Raw genomic sequence first — 22,589 nt, 5'->3', positions numbered from 1 at the left:
TTATTTGCCTCTGAGGACAAATATATCTTTTTTCTCGGTCCATATTAATGATTTGATGAATTAATAAAATATTGTCAATTCTAGTTCTAATTATTATTAATTGATTTCAGTGTTGGACATCAATTCTCAACTTTTTCTCGCTTAATTTTGATAAAATCATCGTCAATGTGATCATCAATTTTGGATTTCTTCAATTTGGACTTGATCTTCAATTCAAATCAATTTTGGATAACATCTGAAAGGATCAACTGTAAATGTTGTCAATTCTAATGAAATTGCATCAATTTTGGATATCTTTATTTTGAATGTACGATCATCAATATCTTTACTTAGAAGACAATGGTCAAGTTTTTTTCAATTTTGTAAGTATTAAATTAAAGTATTAAATTTTTGGAGTAATGGAAATTCAAATTTAGGCAGCATCCCAAGAACATTTTTTGGAGTAATCTGTTTTGAATGAACATTTGTTATCTTCAATTCTGCAGGTCGTTAAAAGAATGACTTCTTCATATCTTCAAAAAATATTGATTTTAATCGAAAAGATTTTATAAAAAATTGTCTATGAATTGGAAAAAAATAGAAAATCGATGTCATACACTCTAGAGTCAAGTGTATATAGAATAATTATATTTGGAAGTTGTGATCCGATCCTGTTCAACGGTCGAACACTCGCCATGTGCCATTCAACGACTCCCACCCACACGATTACAAGTTGCGCATGCTCAAATCCTACTTCTTCTTCTTCTTGTTTTCTTTTCTTCTCTTTTTACACACTACTACTATAATCCCTCAGTGCGCATTCACACATACACATTTACGGCTCTCCTCAGTCTACACTCACTTCTTCTATTCAACGCTCAGTGTGATCAGCAGACACTGATCGCGAGTCGAAGATCATGTTTGTAGTGAAGTGCGAAATGAAAGGACGTACAGGTCCAACAACGTGTTGTTCAAAAAGTATTAAAGAAATGTGCAGTGTTTCATCATCAAAAATCGCATAACAAAAAAGTGCATCAAGCCGATTTTGTGTTAACAGCCCATGCGCAAAATCCACCATGGCTTCGGTGAAGGTGGCCGTTAGGGTCCGTCCCTTTAACAAAAGGTGTGTTTGCCACAAAATGTGTTTTTTTTTCCTCACTTCTCGCGCCACCACCTGCTACTGCATGTAAAACTTAAACTAATTTTATTAAGAAAAAAAGAGAGAGATGGAACGATAAGAAAATACTGATTGTTTGTCAATAAAAGAATTGAGATTAAAAGATAGAAAGAGAGAAACAAATATAAGAATGAAAAGATTGACGATTATATGTATTACATTCAAGACCTGTGGGTCATTGAGTTTAAATTGAGTCGCAAAAATAGCAATCTGATTTTTTTTTCAAATTATCAGGTCCAATTCATTGATCGTTTAATACTCCGAAAGTATGTCTCTATATGGAAAGTGTATATTTAAAGGAAAGTTTCTGTATAATCTAAAATGCAAATATCGAGAATATACTTTGAAATTCAAGTCATTTTTCCAAAGTTCTAGTGACGTAATGTTGTCAATGATTGTTTCTAATTTAACTTGTTACATGCGACTGATAAACTGAAAAAATTGTCTTTCTTTCGCAATATTTATCACAATAGAATTTTTTTTCACTCAAATAATTTAAATAAGCAATCTTGAATGATTAAATTTAATCTCGTAAATTGAATTTTAGAATAAATTTTTTAAACATTTTAATATTATAATTGTATTTTTATTTAATTTTAATTTTTTTATTCTTTCAAATTTGTTTGAAAAGATTTTTTTGGAAAAATTTCAAAAGCTGTCAAACTGGATTTTTTAACTGCTCTGGTTTTTTTTTCTTAAAAATACTTTCTAATTGGTCAATTTAAATATTTGCATATTCGAGTTGGTTGTCATAAAATTTACGATTGTTTGGAAAAATATCATCTGCATTTTATATATTTAGAAAATTTAGTTTTTGAGTATATTTTGCACCCTCAAAGGAATTATTTTTACAATAAAAACATGTTCTTGTTATAAGTAATTATTTATGTGAATGAATCACATTTCAAGTTGATTTAAATTAAAATTGAATCTCAAGATGAAATATAATTTTAAACATCAAAAGACTTTACAGTTTGGATAAATTATTTATTTTTTAGTAAATATTATGAAATTAGCTAAATAATAATATAAATAAAAATTTGGTTACATTTATTAATTGTAAATTAGAATATAAAAAAAGTTCAAAGTGAAAGCTTTTAATGATTACAACAACTTCCTATTATTTTTTATATACAATTTGTAACTTCTCGATTTTAATTAATTTTCGAAAGACCATTATGTCATGTACTTTTAATTATTTTCAGAAGTTACTTCATTAAATATTGCGCAATGCAAAAAGATCTTTTCTCAAAGGAACCTTTTTTTTTGTTTTATTATAAAATAATGCTTTTTATTCTTTTATTGTCTGTCATACCTACTTATGTCATTTGAAATTATTTAATAAAAATTAAATAATATTTTAAATAGAATAAATTTTTAAAAATTAAATATCAATTTTTAAAAAATTTAACTCCATAATAAATTTTATTGTTAATTTAAATACTTTTAAATTTCGTAAAATTAAAAAAATAAATTCAATTTTTCTTATGGAAATTTTGAACATGGAAATTTTTTTTCTTATATTCTTTTATTTGACAAAGACGAAAAATTAGGTAGAGCATTTCCTTTGTACAGAAACAATGATCAAACTTTCTTTTCTCGGAAGTCTATGCATAGATCTATATATTTTTTCAAAAGAAGAGTGGTCAATTATGTTTATTGTAACGTCTATAAAAAAAAATAAAATGGCATTAACCGCTGTCATTTCTCGTGAAAAATTAAATTTTACTGCATACAATTTCTCATTAAAATGCATTTTCTCTCTCTTTCTCTCTTCCTCTTTTTTAAGTCGACTCTTTTGGAACGAACGAGAGACAAAAATGATAGCTTATCATTATCAGAAGGTGCCACTAACAATGAGATAATGAAAAAAAACTTTTTTTAAAAAAAGCTGTGGTAACGCAAATGATAAGAAACTGACCAATGACAATTTAAGCTTCGCCAAGAACAAAATTAATTGATTGGAATAATAAGCAAATTTAAACAATTTTTTTTATTCATACATTTTTAATTTTAACATTTTAAAAATTCAATTAAATTTTCTTAACATTTGTTTTACTTTTGTGAGCATTATTTTATAAAAATGTACTTTCAGAAAGTTTTTCATAAAATAATTCTCAAAAAAAAAATTTCCTTGAAATGGGAAATTAATTATTTATTTATAATCAAAAATATAAAAGTGCAATCGAATTGTTGTAAAGCAATTTCTGAAATATAAATTTGTACTTGCGCAATAGACAATTGAGTGTATAAAATAGAATTATTGACATGCATGAAAGAAAGATATTTTTTTTATATATATTATGGAAATTGCACAAAACATTGAAATCGTGAAAGAGTAATTTATAATAATTATTTATGTAGAAACATTAAGTTTATAAATTTAAATCGAATTTTTAATGAATAATTTCTTGTTACTTTTTTCCAGGGAGATGGCAATGAATGCCAAGATGATTGTTCAAATGGAAGGGAAGAAGACTAGAATTTTTAACACAAAGGTATTTGTTTCATTGAAATTGAATTTTTAAATTAATTATTTTCTCGAATGGAAAGAAAATTTTCCTTTTTCAATTGCTTGATATTTTCATTGAAAAATATTGTAGAAAAATTTAAAAAAAAATATAATACAGAAATTGACGAAACGTGATTGAATAATGAATTATACATAAAATATTATGGAGATTTGGAATTTTAGCGAGAAATTGATTTTCAAATAATATAATAAATTTCTATTTTTGTCATATATGTTTGAGAGTAAGTCAGTGATTGTAATTGTAAAACCAACTTACCACATTTCAATAAGTTACGACTTGAAAAGATATAAGATACGTTTTACGAGGTCTCGACCATAAGAATCATAAAGTTATGATTTTGAATTGCAAATATAACAAAGAATTTTTTATTAAAATATAATTTTTCTTTAAATTACTCTACCAAGGGAAATTATAAAAATTTTTTTTTTAGTATTTGATTTTAAAACGAACTATATAAAAAAAATTGTTATATCCATTTTAAAAAAGTAAATAATTTACAATACAATTTTGTAAAATATTTTATTTTATTTAATAATTATATTCAATACTTTTTTTTCTAAAAAAATTTTTAAGTAAATTTCCAATTATTTCGTTGAAAATCTATAAATATTTATAACTCACAAGTTTTAAGAGAAATTCACGTCAATCATGTTTGAAAATAAATCAAAATTTTAATATAGATTCATAAAAATATTTTTTTTTTTAATGAAATTGAGTTGTTAATTTTTTAGTAATATTTTCTTTCTTTTTTTTTTGGTTTCGCTCTGCAGAGAAAATATATGGCAATTGTCAAATGAAAATTAATGTTTTTAAATATAAAACAGAGGAATTGTAAAGAGTTGAAAACATTTTATGGGACTGTCGACAGCTCTCGGTTCCAATCGAGGGTTTTCACGAATTTTCAAGCGAGCGTGACGTACGACCTGCTTTTGGTCAGGGTCGCAATATATAAAATAGAGCCGGACATTGAGACCGGTTAGAATCATTTACCAGACACTTCTCGATACGTCGGATGTTGTCTATTTAATCGTGACATGAATAAATCAAGTGGGAAGAAAGGCAATGTCCTATTAATTATTATTATTTTGAAAATGATGAGAGAAATTTTTTTGCAAATTTCTTTATTTTTCTCTGTATTCTAAATTATTCACAATTTTACAGTTTTATTCATTTTGTTCAATGAAACGACAGTATTTATTTTTTTTTTAATTTTCTAAACAATTATATAGTTTGTACATCCTAATTTTTTTTATTTTCGATTAGAAATTGAAGTTCTTTATTTTTAATTTCATTTAATTTTCATTTCCGTTAATGTTGAAATTTTTATATCTATGTAAAATTAGTGAATTAGTAAATTCGTTCAAATAAATTAGTAAAATCGTGAATTCATAATTCACTATTAAAATATTAACTTTTATTATAATAACTTACGATAATGTCAAATTGTTATATTAATAATGATCGTAAAAATAGTTTTATTTTTGTATCAACATCTATAAACTATACAAGAGATTAAAATAAATTAATGAAACAAAAGTGACAAGATGAATCATAACTTATAAAAAAATAAAACGTAGCAATAAAAATATAATACAAAATTGCTGACATCATTAAAAATAATAATTTAACTTCCTTGGGTAGAATAAAATTATTATTTCGAATTTTCTACTTGCAATTTTTAAAGTTGTGAAATTTTTTCAAACTTTGCAAAATCGGGGATTTTTGTATTATTTTTTTTTTTTATTAATAAACAAATTGTATTCTCGATACTTTCTCTTAAGCCAATGATTGAAAGTTTGTACATATCTCTGGATTCTTTTTTTCTTTTCTTTTTCTTGGCCTCATAACGAGTTTCCAGTACTGACGTAATAATCGCGGCAATATTCCACGTTCTTCGAGAGGTGTCCTTAAAAAATGTTCCAACTTTGGATTAAATTATTCAACTTTATTATCTAACAAATTTAAATTTGACGTTGGTTTTACCTTTTTTACAATTGGTTTTTGTAAAGACACAGATAAGCAGATTGATTCATTAAAAATATTTAAAATTAGTAAATAATAATTTGTAAAATAAAAATTATTTTTCCTGCAAAAATTTCTCAACCTGCATATAGGTAATTGAAAGAAAAAAATTGAGCCAACAATATTGAAAGATAATTGTAATATTAAATTTAAAATCTGATAGACGAGTAAAAGTTTTTCTAACTTTTATGTTTTTCTAAATTGAACATAATATTTAATCTAATATTGCGATCGTTAAATCATTTACGAGGTTAATTGAATTTGATAAAAAGAAAAAACTATAATATCTAGGCTTTTGAATCTGCTTCTAGTCTAGAATCTTGTCTAGACAACTACGGGATCCTTCTCACGTGTTTATTAGCTGGGAAACATCGATTGCTTCTTGAACCGAATGTCTGTCAAGCTGTAATTAAGAACACGCTGTGTATGTGTGAAGCAAGTTACCTTTCTTCACATTTTTTTTTCTTTCCTTTTTAAAATCAATCAAGAAATTGTCTTTTAAAAATTATTATAACAATGACAGCAATAATAATATTTTAATAACTAATAATACTAATAATAATAATATCGAGTATTAATTAAAATAATATTAAATAGTATTAATATAATAGATTACATTATTTTGGTTTTTAAGACAAAAAAATAATTGCAAAGAAATCGAAATTAAATTTAAAACGATGATTTGTTTTAAAAGTACTTAAAGACTGTCCCAGTTTGTCTTTTGTGCTTCCGGCTCTCTGCAGGGATTTATAATTATATCTTGCGCGTGACTAAATTTTGGTTGCACTCTGTTATATGACCGGTGTGTGTTTAAATTAATCACCCGTTGAATATGGGACACTGTGTGTCTAATAAGCTCAATAAACTTTGAATATTGTTTTTTGCAGTGACGAATATTGCTCACTTTTTCATTGTCATGCAATTTTATTTTTAAATTTTCTTTTAAAAAAACAAATATTCAAATTTTGTTAAATGTCGGGAAAAAATTAATATTTTTAGTTTATAATTTATTTATAATTTTTATAATTTCGTTGAGGATTTAAATTTAAATTAAGAGACAATTGGATATTTTAGGGAGAGTTGTAAATTTAAACGTGAATCGTAAATTACATGGACTGATATATCTAACACATGTTCGCAAATGCGTTTTGTTGATGTTGTATTGTTTCCAGGAAGTTTGTTATATATAAGTAGATATCAGATTTAACAATAGTTTCTTGTTTGTTGATATTTTCATTATGTTTCAGACTCCAGGAAGTTGCAGAGATATCGACCGAGAGAAATATAAGGACTTTACATTCGATCACAGTTATTGGTCCTTTGATGACAGTGATGATAATTATGCTTCCCAAGAAGAGGTGAAATTATTTTTCTTGTAAAATTTTTTTCTATACAATTGTCTTTTAAAAATTTTCATTTTTTGCAATATTTTACCTTAATAATTATAAAAATGTATCATTTAAACTTTTTCTTTTATAAAGAATTGTTTTATCAAAGTTTATTTAATAACTGAAAAAACCGAAAAAAGTTTAAATTTATTTTTTGTATTACTAAATAAATAATACTTTATTAAATCATTTGAATAATAGACGAGAAGAAATGTATTTTCTGAAAACAAAGCAATTTGTTTTTCTTTCCGGGAACCATGGAAAATATATAAAAAGTATTCGTGAGAAAGTATATTGGTAATAATAAACTTCTTTTTATATTCTTTTCTTCTTCTTTTTCTACTACAGCTATTTTTTTCTAATTATATTTAAATTCAGTTTAAATAATTTTGTTTGATTAAAACAAATTTTCTCCTTAAAAATTATGTAGTTTTATAGATAAAAAAAAAAGAAAAATACAACAGTCACTATGTAAATGTTATTGATTTCCGTGGTTCGAAGTTGTTAGCCTATATTTTTTTCGTAATTTTATGATGTCGTCGTCCTAAAATCGATTGGTTTGCAAAAAAAAAGAATCTTTCTATTTTATAAATTTTCAGGTCTATTACGATCTTGGTTTGGAAGTCATTGAAAGTGCCTTCGAGGGTTACAATGCCTGCGTTTTCGCTTATGGACAGACTGGATCCGGAAAAACATTCACCATGATGGGTACACCGGTAATAATCGTTTTTTTTATATAAATAAAATAGAACATTTTTTATTCTATTAAATCTAATTATTTGTTTTTTCTTTTGCAGGAAGCCCAAGGACTGATACCACGAATTTGCAAGACACTTTTCGCACGAATGGCAGCTGGAAAAGAAACTGGGACTTCTTATCGGACTGAAGTTTCATTTCTAGAAATACACAACGAGAGAGTGAAAGACTTACTCAGACCTGATCAGTATCAGTCTCATTCTCTTCGAGTTAGAGAACATCCAAAGAAAGGTCCATACGTGCAAGATTTGTCGAATCATCTTGTATATGACTACACTGACATTCAGGTAATCAAAAGAAAAAAAAATAAAAACGTTTACGCAATCACTCACAAACTAGAACAAGTCCTTTAATTTTTATTATATTAATATATGACGAAATAATGAAAATGATAGCTTAATATAAAACTGAAAGTTTTTTTTTTATTCAAGTGAAGAGAAATCGAAAGAAGATTTATGTTGTAATTTTTTTTCAACAAGTTCATTTATCAATTTTATTTTAATTCAAATGTCAGTTGCAAAATAAACCAAAAGATAGGAAAATCAATTTTTAAATTAAATTTTATCGAAACACAATTTTTAAAATAGTATTATAAATTTTATTTTGTGAAATATATAAATTGGTGCATAATAATAATAATTGGAAATTTTATTTGATTTATTTTTCAGGAATGCATGGTCAGGGGTAATACGCATAGAACGACTGCTAGCACAAATATGAACGACGTCAGCAGTCGAAGTCATGCAATATTTACAATAACTTTTGTGCAAGCTGGTTTCTCGGAAGGTAATATGCCCTCAGAAACGGTATCTAAGGTGCATCTTGTCGACTTAGCTGGCAGGTGATTATTACCCACTTATAAATAAACTATAATGAAGAAATCAAACAAAAATCTCAAATATTCAACAAAGAATTTTACCGGTGAAAATTTTTCTCTTTTTTGAAAAAAAATCTTTTTTTGTTTTGAAATTAAAAAACTATTATTTACTAATTTTAGAATTATTATTTTATTATTATTATTTCAATTGTTATCATGAAATCAATGTAATCGAGAAATAATCAGTTAATCGAAACTGCTTTATTTGTTGATAGTTTGCTTAATGAGCTGATTAATTTTATTATTGAGAACCTATATAAAGAAAATTCTCTACTTAGCAGGCAATAGGGAAATAGCTATAGATTCGTTTTTCATTTATTAATTAGTTTATTAATCGAGGATTATGTTTTTAAACTTATTTTTCAATTCTATAAATTATATAATTACTAAATGAATCAATCAGTGAATTATGCAATTGAGAAAATAAGTCAATTGTTCAAATTGATCGCAATTGAAAAAAAGAAAATCCATAATGACAATGATATGTAATGAAATTTATTGTCTGTAAAAAAAAGTGAACGAGCAAATGCGACGGGCGCAACTGGTCAACGATTAAAGGAAGGTGCACATATCAACAAGTCACTTGTGACACTAGGTTCTGTGATATCGGCATTGGCCGAAGTTAGCTCCAGTGATTCGAGTAGTTCAAAAAGTAAAGTCTTTATACCATATCGTGACAGTGTACTGACATGGTTGCTAAAAGATTCTCTTGGCGGTAATTCCAAGACAATAATGATCGCCGCGATAAGTCCAGCCGATTGTAATTATGGCGAAACACTCAGTACACTTAGATACGCGAACAGAGCCAAAAATATCATCAACAAACCCACAATTAATGAGGATCCAAATGTGAAGCTCATCAGAGAACTGAGAGCGGAAATTGAGAAGCTAAAATCACAAATTGGAAAGGACGTGGTATGAGTTTTTTCCCCATTTGTATTTTTTTCTGGAATTACTTTTTTAGGATTTAATTAAATTTTTTTTGGAAATAATATCAAATTTTTTAGAATATAGAGAGACCACCGCAGAATCTCCTTGCGCAAATACACGAGAAACAGGAGCAGGAGAAATTGCTCACGGAAGAATGGGCGGAAAAATGGCGAGAGACACAGCAAATTCTTCAGGAGCAACGTGCGCTCGGTTTGAGAAAAAGTGGAGTTGGTGTTGTTCTCGATTCGGAGATGCCACATTTAGTTGGAATTGATGACGATCTATTGAGCACTGGTGTCACTCTTTATCATTTAAAAGAGGGTAAAACACTCGTTGGCACTGAGGATGCGTCAATGGCGCAGGATATTGTTTTAAATGGCACCGACGTTGAACCAGAACATTGTGTCGTTGAATTAGAGGGCGGTGTTGCAACTCTACATCCTCTTTCGTCGCATTGTTGGATCAACACTGCACAAGTTGATAAGGCAACAAGACTCTCGCAGGGTTGTATTATTCTCCTCGGTAGAAATAATATGTTCCGCTACAATGATCCCGTGGAGGCTGCTAAACTACGTAAGGAAGGTGGACTTGGAAATGGAAATCTTCAATCGACTGTTGTCAATCTTTCTCGATTGTCACTGCTGAGTTGGAGTGTTTCCGATCTTCACGCATCGTCATCGAGTGATAATTTACTCAACTCCAGTGAGGATCTCCGGGCATTCGAGGAACTCGAGCAACAAAAGGCTGCGTTAATCAAAGAGAAGGAGGACTTTAAGGTGATAATTTTCTGTCTTCAATTGTTTCAGTCCCCTTTTTCACCTTTTTTTTTTTTATCAATTTTTTAGAATTGGAAAAATGAATTCTTTTTTGCAGAGGGAACAGGAGGAAAGGGAAGAGCGATGGGCGGCAAGACGCGAAGCATTGGAAGAGGCGCAACGTGAATTGGAACGTGAATGGGGTGCACAATGGCGAGAATGGGCGGAGGGAATTGCAGCATTGGAAAGACGACAACGGGAACTAAGAAATCGTCGTCACCACGTTGAACAAGAGCGACGCGATGAGATGACTCAAGTAAGTGATCCGGATCCGCCGGTCAAGTATCAGTTCTATCTCGTCCTCGTCGCACTGGGGGTCCTAATTTGTCTCTCTGGCAATGTCATCATCTACTCGCACGTTTGTCCTTTAGACATGTGACGTTTACTTTTTATCTCGGGATAAAAAATTACTTTTCCTTCTTGAACCATTTGTTCAAGGCCGAATTAACGTAATAATAAAACTTCTCTCATTTTGTGACGTTTGCAAAATCTCTTTTATTAAATCAGTGTAAAAAAAAAATAAAACAAAAGTTTTTTTTTATTTCTATAAAAATCTAGAATCTTAAATAACTAAGGAACCAAAAAATAAAAAATTATTAAGTTCTAACGAAAAAGCAAAGAATATCGAAATATAAAATTAATTAAAAATTTTATTTATAAAATGTAATTTTTATATTTTTAAAATAATTTTAAAAAAATGTTGAAAAATTGCAAACGACACAATTGAGACGCGACAAGATTCTAATCGATTTCTGTCCGGCAGAAATCGAATCTTAGTAATCAAATAATTTTTTTTAACTTGAAGATCTAATAAAACAAAAAAGAGAGATATAATTTTGTAATATATTTTTAATTACGAATAACGTGAAAAAAAATCAAGTTTTTTTTTGCAAACACTTGTGCCTACAACTGCCGATAAAAAAAAAACTATAATTAATTTCGTAAACTGTAAATTAAAAAACAAAAATTGACGCTAATTTTGATTAATATTATGTAGATGACGATATTGACCGAGGATAATGTATAGTCTATGGTATGTTAATTAATAATATTTTTAGTCAATGACTGTGTAAAAGAGGAAATGATGTATATAATAATAGAAGTATTCGCCTGTAGAGAGTGTATATGGGTTTGTTATGCGAGAAATATTGTTGTTATAAACACACTTATTGTTGATTAATAAATTTTTCTAAGAAAAATTGGCCTTAGATCTCCCATAAAAAAAAAATAAAGTGTCGTGTTTTCCTGTTTCTGTCTCTCTTTTTAGTCTTTCTCTTGCTCTCTTTATCTTTTTTCACACTTTCTGAAATTTTTTGGTATCGGTGTAGCTTTATTTAATGTTCCGATTAACAAACCCAATTATTTATTATTTTAACAATTTTTTTTTCGTTCATTCTCGCTTTTCAATATTATTATTCTTATTATTATTAATCGGTATAGACAATCGATGGAACGATAAAGGGTCTGGGGGAAAACGATTGCAGGTAAGAGATGATGATGATGATTATGGAAAACAAAAATTTAATAATCGTATATCCGAACCCTTCGCTTGATTCCAATCACCATTACGCTAGTTTTGTCACTTAAAAATTGAAAGAAAAGCTTTTTCAAAAGGTGAATCGCATGTGAACATTCTCTCTCGAACCAGTATATTTTTTTAATTTATTAATTTTTATTTGAAAAAAAAAAACATTAAATTGGAGGTCTTTTTTTGTTTTAATATTTTTGTTCTCTGTGTTATTATAATTCGGCTACGGGATGCGTTACAATTATGATTTCTCTTTTGATTATTTTATTTTTTAACGCTTCGGTGTGTGTGGCTTAGGTAGAAAGTTTGTGTAGGGAAGTCGCCTCTCTTCGCACCACACTTCAATCCAAGCATCGACAGTTTCAAGAATTCATGAACAATCACAATCGTTTGCAGAGATTGGAACATCCTTGGAACGAGGTAAAGATTGAGATTTTTTTTATTTATTGCGCACAAAAGAAAAAAAACATAATAATTGACAAGTTAAAGGACTTTCTTCTTTCCAGTGATTTTCTGGATTTATTTCTCCCATTTTTTTTTTATTTTGTAGAATTTGAATTAATTTTCATTGATTTATATTTAATTTATTTTTATTCATTTCGATGAATTATTTTTTTATTTTGATTTGTTTTATTTTTATTTCAGTTTGTTTTTCTTCTTTTAATTAGTTTGGTTCATTGAACTTTTTCCTGTAAATAAAATTAGAGCCTTCTTTATGGAGAATTTTAATTGTTATGATTACAGACGGAAGATGGAATTGAGAAAAATCGCAGTCTTCCAGAATCGTGGTCGAGTTTTAATGAGGAAAAATCTTTGGATGTGATGCAGAAATTAGCGAATCATCGTGTGAGTATCGAAAAGAATTTCTAAGGAATAGTTTTTGTATTTTTATAATAAAAATATTATCTTTTTTTGTGTTTTTAGTCATTCGATGCTCTTTTTCAAAAAGAATTGGCTGCATTGGAAGCTGAATTGAAGAACAAAGTTCGATCATTGAATGAACATCAGAGCAAACTTGATCGAATGGAGGAGGAACTTTTGGAGATTTCCGATAAACAAAAACAACTTGATGATTCTGATGTGAGATTTAATTTAATATTTTCTTACAATTTCCTCTAAATTATATTATTTTAATTAAATCAAAAACTAACAATTTTGATTGATTTTTAAAAATGTTAAATTTAAATTCTTTTGTAAAGAAAAAAATAAATTTCTCTTAATATTAAATAATTTTAAATGTAAATTTTATTCACAGCTGGAAGGTGAAGAACTGTCGGAGAAGAAAATTTTATTAGCAAAAAGATCACAAGAGCAACTACAAGAAATTTTGATAAGAAAACAAAGTCTCTCGTTGAATTTAAAACGATCACTTCCAGCATCATCAGAGGATAGATCATCGTGCAGTGAAGAAATTATATCGGCAAATGATCTTAAATCATTTCAAGATTCTTGTAAACGTAAATTAAAATTAGCAACAGCTCTCAGTTTAATAAATCAAGATGTACCGAGTTCAATAGATACAATTGAAACATTTCACACGGCAGCTGCCGATTCACCGCAATTTCCCGGCTTATTATTGGATAATGAAAATAGCACAACAATGGATATAAAAAAAATTGAAATATCGCCCGATGGAAGTAGCGATACTGATCTTGATTTTCAAACATCAACAAATGAAATTCAATTATTTGGTCCAGAAATTGGTGATGACTCTATAACATTGTCAATATCAGCAGCAACAACAGCAGCAATTGGTCAGATTGAAGAGAAAAATAATTCACATCGCAGTGATGATGAAATAAGTCGGCAAGAATCGGAAAAATGTTTTAGCACTGATTGTGATTTAACTGAAGATGAAAAATATTTGGACGCTGATGATTTGCTTATTGATGAAAATGAAGAGATGAAAATTATAAACCAAAGAATTGTACGTCAAAGATTACTCATTACAAAATGTATGCAATCAAATTCACCATCAAATGAAGAATTAAATCGACAAATTGATATTCTTCAGGATTTACGAAAACAACAAATTGAATTGGAAATTTCATTGTTGGATCAAAAACGAGGAAATCGTGAATCAATTGAAAAGAATTTTAATCAAGAATCAAAAGAATTGGAAATGAAAGATGGAGAAGATTTTGGGAATTTGGATAGAATGAGAATTAATTCACATGGAAATGTATCAAATGCATCAACTACCATGGATTCAATGATGTTTCAAAGTAGATTGTCTGTTTCAAATGAGGATGAAGCGGCGCGATTAATTGCTGCTAAAGTCACTCCAAATCGGGGATATTCTTCTGTTTATCTCACGGTACTTTTTACTAATTTTTAATTTTACTTTACTTCTGAAATTTTAGTTTTATTTTGTCTGATTTTTTCCATATTAATTAAAATTAAAATTTTTTGTTTATTTTTGTAGAGTTTAAATCGAGGTGATCGATTGAGCAGTCCTTATGCCTTAACAATAACGAGATCATTACCTTCGTTGATAACAAATGAAAATCTTGGGGAAAATGTAATTGACAGGATTATAAGTGTGCCGTCTTATGTTGTGCGAGGTGCAGGAACTTCAAGTCATTATCAATATGAGGTTCGAGTCATTGCTCAAGACGACAGTTGGACACTTCTTCGACGTTATCGAAGATTTCGGGAACTTTATACAACCATGAGGCAAAAATATGGAAGCAAGGTTTGTATAAATTTCAAAAATATTTAAATTTTCAACTAAAATTCATTGAAATATCAATTTTAATTAATAACTTTAAATTCAATTAAATTTTAATAATTAATTAATAATATTAAATAATATCAAATTAATAAATTGAAAATAATTTATGAATTTTCAGGTAACGGCAATTCGTTTTCCACCGCGACAAGTGTTTGCGAGATACGAGATGATTGCGCGACAACGTCGGAAGAAATTGGAAGAATATCTACGTAAATTAATTCAAGTTTGCTCGGAAATACCAGATTGTGAGGCTCTTTATAAATTCAATGGAAATTTAGCCAATATCGATAAGCAATCGTTACTTGAGTTCAGCTCCTTTTTTCGAAAAGGAACATTTGAAAGCAGTAAGTTTGGCACTAGCTAAAATTTAGTGATTGACTCAATAGAGTCTACCTGTTTTTAAAAAAAAACAGACAACTTAGGTACTTTTTACGATTTTTTTTATCATTGATACCGTAACTTATTTACTTAATTAATATTATTTATTTTTATACAATAAGCAATTAATTTACAAAATTATTTGTCCTCTTAGACAATTTAGAACAACAATCTACATTATTTACTGTTTTTTTTATTTGTAAAACTAAAACATTTTTATTTTTTATATTTTCAAAATCGTTTTCTCTTTTTTGAAAAAATTGTTAGATAATTTTCTGTTTAATGAATTTAACAAATTGAAAACTAAGTGGAGGAAGAATAACAGATTATGAAAAAAAATTCGCTATTTTAAATAGAATTAAAAATTCGTTATATATTTTCTCAAATTATTAATAGCGAATATAAAAAGAAACAGAAATTAATTCTAAATTTGTAAATTAAATACTATATATGCGAATTTAATAATTAAATAATATAGTCAAATAATTCTGCATAATTGAAGAAGAAAAAAAATTTAGAATTCTAAAACAAAAGAATTATAAAAAAAAATTACATAAACAAACGGAATCATAATATTTTATCTATATAATCACATTCTCATGAAATATCAGTATTTACTTATAAGTTGGCACACAAAGGCAGGGAAAACTATAAACAAATTACCTCGATCACGGATTTATTCTCTACTTTTGTTATTTTATTATTTAGATATATTTAATACTATTTTTTTTTTGTTTTTCCGTCATGATGATGAAATTTTTTTTTAAACAAGTTGACTGAAAAACAGATCTGAAAAAAAAATTATTTTAATTCCAAATATTGTTATGTATAGTCTCTAACATAAGTTGACCAAAATAGATAATTTATTATTAGAATTTTCGCAAAGTTTACATGTTTTTCTTTATAAAAAAATGAAAATGTTAAATTTAAAGCTTACGCTGAAAATAATTGTTGCAAATATAATTTGCGTTTCATATATTGTATATACATATATCATGTTATCAAATCGTCTTTTTTTTAAACTCGATCGATAAATGGATAAACAAATAAACATTTTATCGAGGAAGTTATTGATTATATTATCAATTTTCTAATTATTCAAATTTATAGGAAAAAAACATACAAGTAGAAAAAAACATTTGTTTTGTAAAAGAAAATCACGATTTAATTTTATAACAAATTTTTCCCAAAAGAAAAGAAAAACAAAAACCAATATTACAGTTAAAACTGAAAATATATTTATATCGGAAAAAATTGTATTACCGCATATCATAATATTATATTTAAAAAAATACTATTTAATCAGTCGGAATTGTGGCTGTGTAAACTATAAAAAAAGCTTGTCTAAATGGACCTCATTGTTGTCAAGAGTCCTAAAAAAAAAAGTAGGCTTTAGTAAATTTTTAGATTTTAATAATTATGTTACTTCGTTTCAAAACATTTATACGAATTTAAATATATTAACTATATAGAAAATATTCCTAAATTGCAGAAAAAGCCAAGAAATTGTACATATCGTGAAAATAAAATTTCTTTTTAGCTTTAAATTTTCCCTTAAAAGGATAATTGTTTTTTTTTTAAAAAACACACAACTCCAAATTGTTATTTAGTTATTTTAAAAAATTTATTAAGATAAATTGCTTTCCTTACGAATAAAAATTACATTCACATATACATATATAATATATACTTTTTATCGATTAATTTTCCAATCTTTGTATTTAAAATACAAAGTGGGTTTCTTAATTAACAAAAAAATTAAAAAAAAAAAAAAAAAAAAATGGAAAAAAACCATAAAAGAATTGCAGACTTTTATTATATTAATCCAGGATAGAATTGCGTCGATTAAAAATATGTGGTAAAAAAAATTGTAATAAAAAAAAGGAAAAATTAAATAAATACTTGTTCACTGGCTAGACTGTCTGCAAATGGAGCAACAATAACTCGTGTGAGAAAATAAAATATCAAGCCAAATGTGATTGAGATCGGTAAGGCTGGGAGAGCTTTCTTGAAAATTGCCAATAATAGAAGTGTCAAGCACAATCCCTGCAAAAAATAAATCAATTATTATTCAATTATTAATTTACGAAATTGAATTTAATAAAATTGTATTTTTAAAAATTGGAATTTTAATATAATTAAATCTAATAATTAAATTGGAAAATAATTTCAAAATAATTTTATAAATTTGAAGAGAAAAATACTGAAATTAAAAACAGATAGAAAAGAACAATAGGATTGTACTTACAATGAGGATGGCAACGAAACAAGCTAAAGTCGTGTTCCAATCTCCATAACTCGACGCTTTACCGACTAAAACGCTGTAAAATATGAAATCTCCTAGTCCTAATTTAACGCCTCTTTCCTCATTAGGAATCAGTCGTTGTCTCTGTGCTGCTTGTAAAGCCGCATTAAGTTCTCTAGGATTAACTGGACCAGGTACCGTGTAATTTTCTGTCACTTCTTGAGCTCTCCTCGCGCTACGATCGGCTTTTAAAATTAAAATTTCAAAAATTACTTTTATATACATTTATATTGTCAAGCATTAAAATTTAATATTCAAAAATTGGAAAAAGTTGAAATACAATTAATGAAAGTAAAATTTTATCATATGAAAATGTTAATTAATTTTCTTGCAAAATTTTTCCAATTTTTTTGGTAATAAAAAATTTTTTTCCAACAGAAACTACATCAGGCAAACTACCTTAAAATTATTATCTAATTTATAGAAAATGTCTCCTCTAGAGGAGATTGTTCTTTTTTTGCGATAATACGCAAATAAAAAAGGAAAATTTGGAAAAATTATAATTTTAAGTTTAGTTACCATGAGTTTCGACCCATTCTCTTGTAAACCCACCGTCTTCTGTATCAGTCGTTCTCTCATTATTTTGTTCACGTTCACGTGCCGTCGATGACACTGAATCTTCAGTACCACTTTCTTCAACAGTTACCAAAGCAGTTTCAGCGTAACCAGCTAAACTCATTGAAAATGTATAAGCAATTGTCGATGAATAAATTAAAGCTGGAAAAATTGGCTCATTACGCTCCTGCGCCGTTTCAACTAACATACGAAGTGGTCCTTTTGGCGTTAGGACGGCAATTAAATCCCAAATGCTAATCACTGCTAATACTGCCCAAACTGTCCATTCGGGTAAATATTTTATGAAAATCAATGCCATTAAAGCGGCAATAAATATAAGATATGCCTGTTGTAATTGCAATGGTCCTTGCCAATGAATACAAATCATTCCAACAACCCCGAAATTCCATAATATTATCGTTAATGTTATTATATCCATTGGCATATTATAAGCCTTTAACACTTCTCTGTGGGACAAACATTCAAATAAAAATTATAAATATTAATAATTTAATAAAACAAAAAAATAGATTACTTACTCGCAGTATAAAATCGAAAAAAGGAAAAGAATCATTAAAGAGCTAAGCATTAGCCACGCGTGAATTACTTTATAAAATTTGTATTTATAAAGAATAATAAGTAATATAGTCATTGTCACGATTATCACCATCAGAATAAGTGAATTAGCAAGTGCTTGCCATATTTTCGTACTCGTATCTGGATTATCGTCGTGAAACGGCGTGTATAACCTGAGGAGAAAAATTGTCATTATTGCCAAACTGAATTATTGAAAAGATAAATTTAATTAATAATACTATTTTCTTACAAATATATTCCTTTGACACTGTAGTAGGATATAGAACTGATTGTAGCAACAACGACTAACATACAAAGGGAAACAGGAACAAATAATTTTATAACGTGCGCCGCACCATATTTGAGCTCTTCTTCCTCCTCCGCTAATTGTTGAGCATCAATATCCCTCTGATAATCACGACCAGCTCTTCCTGAATCGCCAAAATTTGAGGCACCAGGATTTTCAATGTGCACCTCCGGTACTCCATTTTCAACCTATATATAATAAATAAAAAGAACTTAAAATCAATTCTAATTTCAATTTCAAATTTTCAAAATAAATAAACTTTTCACGCATTCGAACGGAGTTTATATCATTTGATTTGTTCATCAAAATATACAGTTATCTGTCAAATTTAAATGCCTCATTTAACCGAGTACTTTAAAAATCTTCATTTGCCAAAGAATAATTCGGAGATTACAGTTTTATCATAATACTATTAATTTATAAAGATTAGAAACTGGTAAAAATATTTCACCTCTGCATTACTGGCAGCTTTTACGCGACGTTTTCTTCGATGTTCAACACCTGAGCCTAGGCCGTCCGTGCGAACTTCCGCGTGGCCGTCCATGAGGCTCGTATATTCCGTCGCAGAATCGTAATCACTTTCAGACATTCATCAAGTTTTAGATATTAATAAGTATTAAAAGATAATTTCCCTTTCCTATATGTATTTAAAATACAAAAAAAAAATATACAATACCAAATCCACCAAGATGCAATAAGCGCAACTTTGTAATTTTTTGACAATACCTTATTATTTTCCCACGTTCACTGTAAAAACTCCAATTAGGAATATTATTGCATTATTGTAAACTATTTACAAATAAGAATATTGACTATTTTTAATCTTTATTTAAGAATTTATTAACAATGAAAAGGAAGACTTGCCTCATCACTTCATTCTGACTAATTTTAAGGTTAGGTTTTGTATACGATTTTTTGACACAAGGAAATAGTATATGCGCATGCGTTGCAAATTTTAAATTTCTGGCGGTAAATGATTTAATTTGTGTCTCTTTTTTTAATTAAATACAAAAAAAACCAAATTACAATAATAAAAATTAAATAAATAGCATAAATAGTCAAATTTTTGAAATTTCGATAAATAGTTTTTGAATTTAAGAAATTTTGTATATTTAATTTTTGGACAAATTTTCATTGCGCCATCTATGATTTTAATGTCAATAAAGCCATGAATTTTAAGGTTAACCGTTAAAAAAATGTAATTAAAAGTTAAATATAAATAAAAATATTTTACAATTATTTCATGTGTCATTTTGAAAAGCAGTGCCATAATATAATATTTACTGAAGTTATTGTTTAATTACAAAACGTCAAAATGCCGTGTGAAATGATAACATTACAACTCGGCCAATGCGGAAATCAAAGTAAGTTTTTTTTGTTTATTTTTCGTTAGAAAATTGCAAAGAATAGTAATTATTGTTATTATTTATATTTACTATTATTATTTGTTAATAATTTAATAATAATTACTAATATTTGTAATAATTTTGGTATATTCTTTGAATTTGAAAATTCATTCATGTCAAAATTTTATTTTGTTATTAATTATTATTAGGATTATTTTACATAGTTTAACTAATTAATTAATTGTAGAATAAAATAGTCAATCTGTTTGAGTTAAATTAAAAATAATTTCTTGTAGTTGGATTCGAATTTTGGAAGAGGCTTTGTGCCGAACATGGCATTAGTCCTGAGGGAATTTTGGAAGATTATGCTACAGAAGGAACTGATAGGAAAGATGTATTTTTTTATCAATCTGACGATGAACATTACATTCCACGTGCTGTTCTTTTGGATTTGGAACCCCGGGTTATTCATACTATTATGAATTCTCCATATTCTAAGGTATTTTCAATTAAATTCCAGAAGAAAATTTCATATTTTAATTTTTTTTCATCTAATTTTTGCAATTTTAATTGTATTCGCTTATTTTTTATTGTCGCGTTTATTTTTCTTACAGCTTTATAATCCAGAGAATATCTATTTATCGAAACATGGAGGTGGTGCAGGAAATAATTGGGCCTCTGGTTATCATCAAGGCGAAAAACTTCAGGAGGAGATTTTCGATATTTTAGATCGAGAAGCAGACGGAAGTGATAGTTTAGAGGTAATTTTTTCTATTCTACTTTTTATATAAATAGCAAAGAAAATAATATTTCAATTTATTAATTATAAAATTATTAGAATTTAATTTTGTTCTTTTCTAAATTTTAATCTTTTTTTTTTATATAGGGCTTTGTTCTTTGTCATTCGATAGCAGGTGGAACTGGTTCGGGAATGGGTTCGTTTATGTTGGAAAGTTTGGCCGATAGATTTCCAAAAAAATTAATTGAAACTTACAGTGTATTTCCAAATCAAGATGAAATAAGTGATGTTGTTGTTCAGCCATATAATTCATTGCTCACATTGAAACGATTAACACAATGTGCCGATTGTGTTGTTGTTTTGGATAATACAGCTTTAAATAGAATTGCCTCGGATAGATTGCACATACAAAATCCAAGTTTTACGCAAATTAATAAATTGGTCTCAACAATTATGTCTGTCAGTACCACAACTCTCAGGTAATTTCACATTTTATTAATAATTATTAATAAATTACTATGACAAAAATTTACAATTCAATTCAAATTTGTATTATTTTTTTAATTATTAAGTTTATCGGTTTTAAAATTTATTAGATATCCTTCCTATATGAATAATGATCTGGTGGGCTTAATAGCGCCTCTAATTCCTACTCCAAGATTGCATTTTCTGATGACGGGATATACTCCACTTACTACAGACCAAGAGGTACGATTTATAAATCATTTAATTATTAACGTTATTATTATAAGAAAATAATTTTTTATTTTTATAATTATAGGGAGCGTCAGTTAGAAAAACTTCAGTATTAGACGTTATGCGACGATTATTGCAACCGAAAAATATGATGGTTTCAACAGCTTTGGATAGAAATGCAGCACATTGTTATATATCAATTTTAAATATTATTCAGGTAATTAAATAATTTTTAAAAAACCAATTTTTGTACATATATTGATTAATTAATGTTTGTAAAAAAAATTAATGTTAATAGGGCGAAGTTGATCCTACACAAGTGCACAAATCATTGCAAAGAATTAGAGAAAGAAAACTCGCACAATTCATTCCTTGGGGTCCAGCCAGTATTCAAGTGGCTCTCTCCAGAAAATCTCCTTATATTCAAAGCACTCATCGCGTCTCGGGTTTGATGTTAGCGAATCACACAAACATCTCATCGGTATGTTTATATTATTAGATTATAAACTAATATTTTTATTTGAATATTAATTTTGTCTTTTTTTTATAGCTTTTTGATCGAGCACTACAGCAATACGACAAATTGCGTAAAAGAGAAGCTTTTCTGGAGCAATTCCGCAAGGAAAAAATGTTCGAGGAAAATCTAAACGAACTGGATAATTCGAGGGAAGTAGTGGATTATTTAGTGAAAGAATATCAAGCAGCTACAAAAGCAGATTATCTTACTTGGAGTCCAAGTAAAGCTGAATAAAAAAAAAGAAACTACATTTTCTATAATTTAAAAAAAAATTACACTTGCCAATTTATTAAGTGATTTTCTGGAGAAATACTCATTTGCATTCTTTTTTTTATAATCTTAGAAATCAATTTTTTTAAGAAACTTTATTAAATAATAACATTTAGATTTATTTATTATTTTTTTCGCCCCCTAATTTGTTTACTAGAAA

At 27.6% G+C, this 22,589-nt stretch overlaps 3 protein-coding genes across 6 annotated transcripts; 2 read left to right on the top strand and 1 right to left on the bottom strand.

The window, feature by feature from the left end:
• The first annotated feature begins 794 nt into the window (after positions 1-794).
• Positions 795-16,909, top strand: LOC127283965 (kinesin-like protein Klp98A). Of its 2 annotated transcripts, XM_051309178.1 has the most exons (15): positions 795-1,102; positions 3,585-3,654; positions 6,960-7,070; positions 7,700-7,816; positions 7,898-8,143; positions 8,525-8,697; positions 9,249-9,648; positions 9,741-10,439; positions 10,537-10,734; positions 12,304-12,426; positions 12,751-12,852; positions 12,931-13,086; positions 13,262-14,323; positions 14,432-14,701; positions 14,859-16,909. In XM_051309178.1, the coding sequence occupies exons 1-15, from the start codon at positions 1,056-1,058 to the stop codon at positions 15,102-15,104; spliced, it is 4,020 nt and encodes a 1,339-aa protein (XP_051165135.1). In that variant the 5' UTR covers positions 795-1,055; the 3' UTR covers positions 15,105-16,909. The 2 variants fall into 2 exon arrangements, with proteins under 2 accessions (XP_051165135.1, XP_051165138.1); XM_051309181.1 differs by lacking the exon at positions 12,304-12,426.
• Positions 16,910-16,914: 5 nt separating this feature from the next.
• Positions 16,915-19,776, bottom strand: LOC127283993 (presenilin homolog). Of its 3 annotated transcripts, none has more exons than XM_051309231.1 (7): positions 19,588-19,776; positions 19,313-19,498; positions 18,805-19,049; positions 18,518-18,727; positions 17,943-18,445; positions 17,367-17,608; positions 16,915-17,164 (listed from the first exon to the last, which is right to left on the bottom strand). In XM_051309231.1, exons 2-7 carry the CDS (start codon positions 19,448-19,450, stop codon positions 17,009-17,011), a joined length of 1,494 nt encoding a protein of 497 aa, XP_051165188.1. In that variant the 5' UTR covers positions 19,451-19,498; positions 19,588-19,776; the 3' UTR covers positions 16,915-17,008. The 3 variants fall into 3 exon arrangements, with proteins under 3 accessions (XP_051165188.1, XP_051165206.1, XP_051165197.1); XM_051309249.1 differs by having other exon boundaries at positions 19,313-19,439; XM_051309240.1 differs by having other exon boundaries at positions 17,976-18,445; positions 19,588-19,775.
• Positions 19,777-20,010: 234 nt separating this feature from the next.
• LOC127284004 (tubulin gamma-1 chain) lies at positions 20,011-22,546 on the top strand. The gene is made up of 8 exons (XM_051309263.1): positions 20,011-20,225; positions 20,504-20,706; positions 20,822-20,968; positions 21,094-21,425; positions 21,543-21,654; positions 21,728-21,859; positions 21,941-22,123; positions 22,193-22,546. Exons 1-8 carry the CDS (start codon positions 20,177-20,179, stop codon positions 22,391-22,393), a joined length of 1,359 nt encoding a protein of 452 aa, XP_051165220.1. The 5' UTR covers positions 20,011-20,176; the 3' UTR covers positions 22,394-22,546.
• The last annotated feature ends 43 nt before the right edge of the window (positions 22,547-22,589 follow it).

The sequence above is a fragment of the Leptopilina boulardi genome, unplaced genomic scaffold (assembly GCF_019393585.1).
Source record: "Leptopilina boulardi isolate dan_hultmark-lab unplaced genomic scaffold, ZJU_Lbou_2.1 LbouV2_119, whole genome shotgun sequence".
NCBI classification, from domain to species: Eukaryota; Metazoa; Arthropoda; class Insecta; order Hymenoptera; family Figitidae; genus Leptopilina; species Leptopilina boulardi.
This window is presented reverse-complemented; position numbering and strand designations above follow the sequence as displayed.

What these genes read in the sequence shown, in the direction of transcription:
- LOC127283965 (XM_051309178.1), top strand. Translation starts at nt 1,056, where the DNA reads ATGGCTTCGGTGAAGGTGGCCGTTAGGGTCCGTCCCTTTAACAAAAG. An exon ending in TCACCATGATGGGTACACCG is followed by an intron (nt 7,817 to 7,897) that starts GTAATAATCGTT and finishes TTTCTTTTGCAG; the next exon opens with GAAGCCCAAGGACTGATACC. An exon ending in GACGCGATGAGATGACTCAA is followed by an intron (nt 10,735 to 12,303) that starts GTAAGTGATCCG and finishes TGTGTGGCTTAG; the next exon opens with GTAGAAAGTTTGTGTAGGGA.
- LOC127284004 (XM_051309263.1), top strand. Translation starts at nt 20,177, where the DNA reads ATGCCGTGTGAAATGATAACATTACAACTCGGCCAATGCGGAAATCAA. An exon ending in TGAATTCTCCATATTCTAAG is followed by an intron (nt 20,707 to 20,821) that starts GTATTTTCAATT and finishes TTTTTCTTACAG; the next exon opens with CTTTATAATCCAGAGAATAT. An exon ending in CAATTTTAAATATTATTCAG is followed by an intron (nt 21,860 to 21,940) that starts GTAATTAAATAA and finishes TAATGTTAATAG; the next exon opens with GGCGAAGTTGATCCTACACA.
- LOC127283993 (XM_051309231.1), bottom strand. Translation starts at nt 19,450, where the DNA reads ATGTCTGAAAGTGATTACGATTCTGCGACGGAATATACGAGCCTCATG. An exon ending in AAGCTGCCAGTAATGCAGAG is followed by an intron (nt 19,050 to 19,312) that starts GTGAAATATTTT and finishes TATTATATATAG; the next exon opens with GTTGAAAATGGAGTACCGGA. An exon ending in AGAATGGGTCGAAACTCATG is followed by an intron (nt 17,609 to 17,942) that starts GTAACTAAACTT and finishes TAATTTTAAAAG; the next exon opens with CCGATCGTAGCGCGAGGAGA.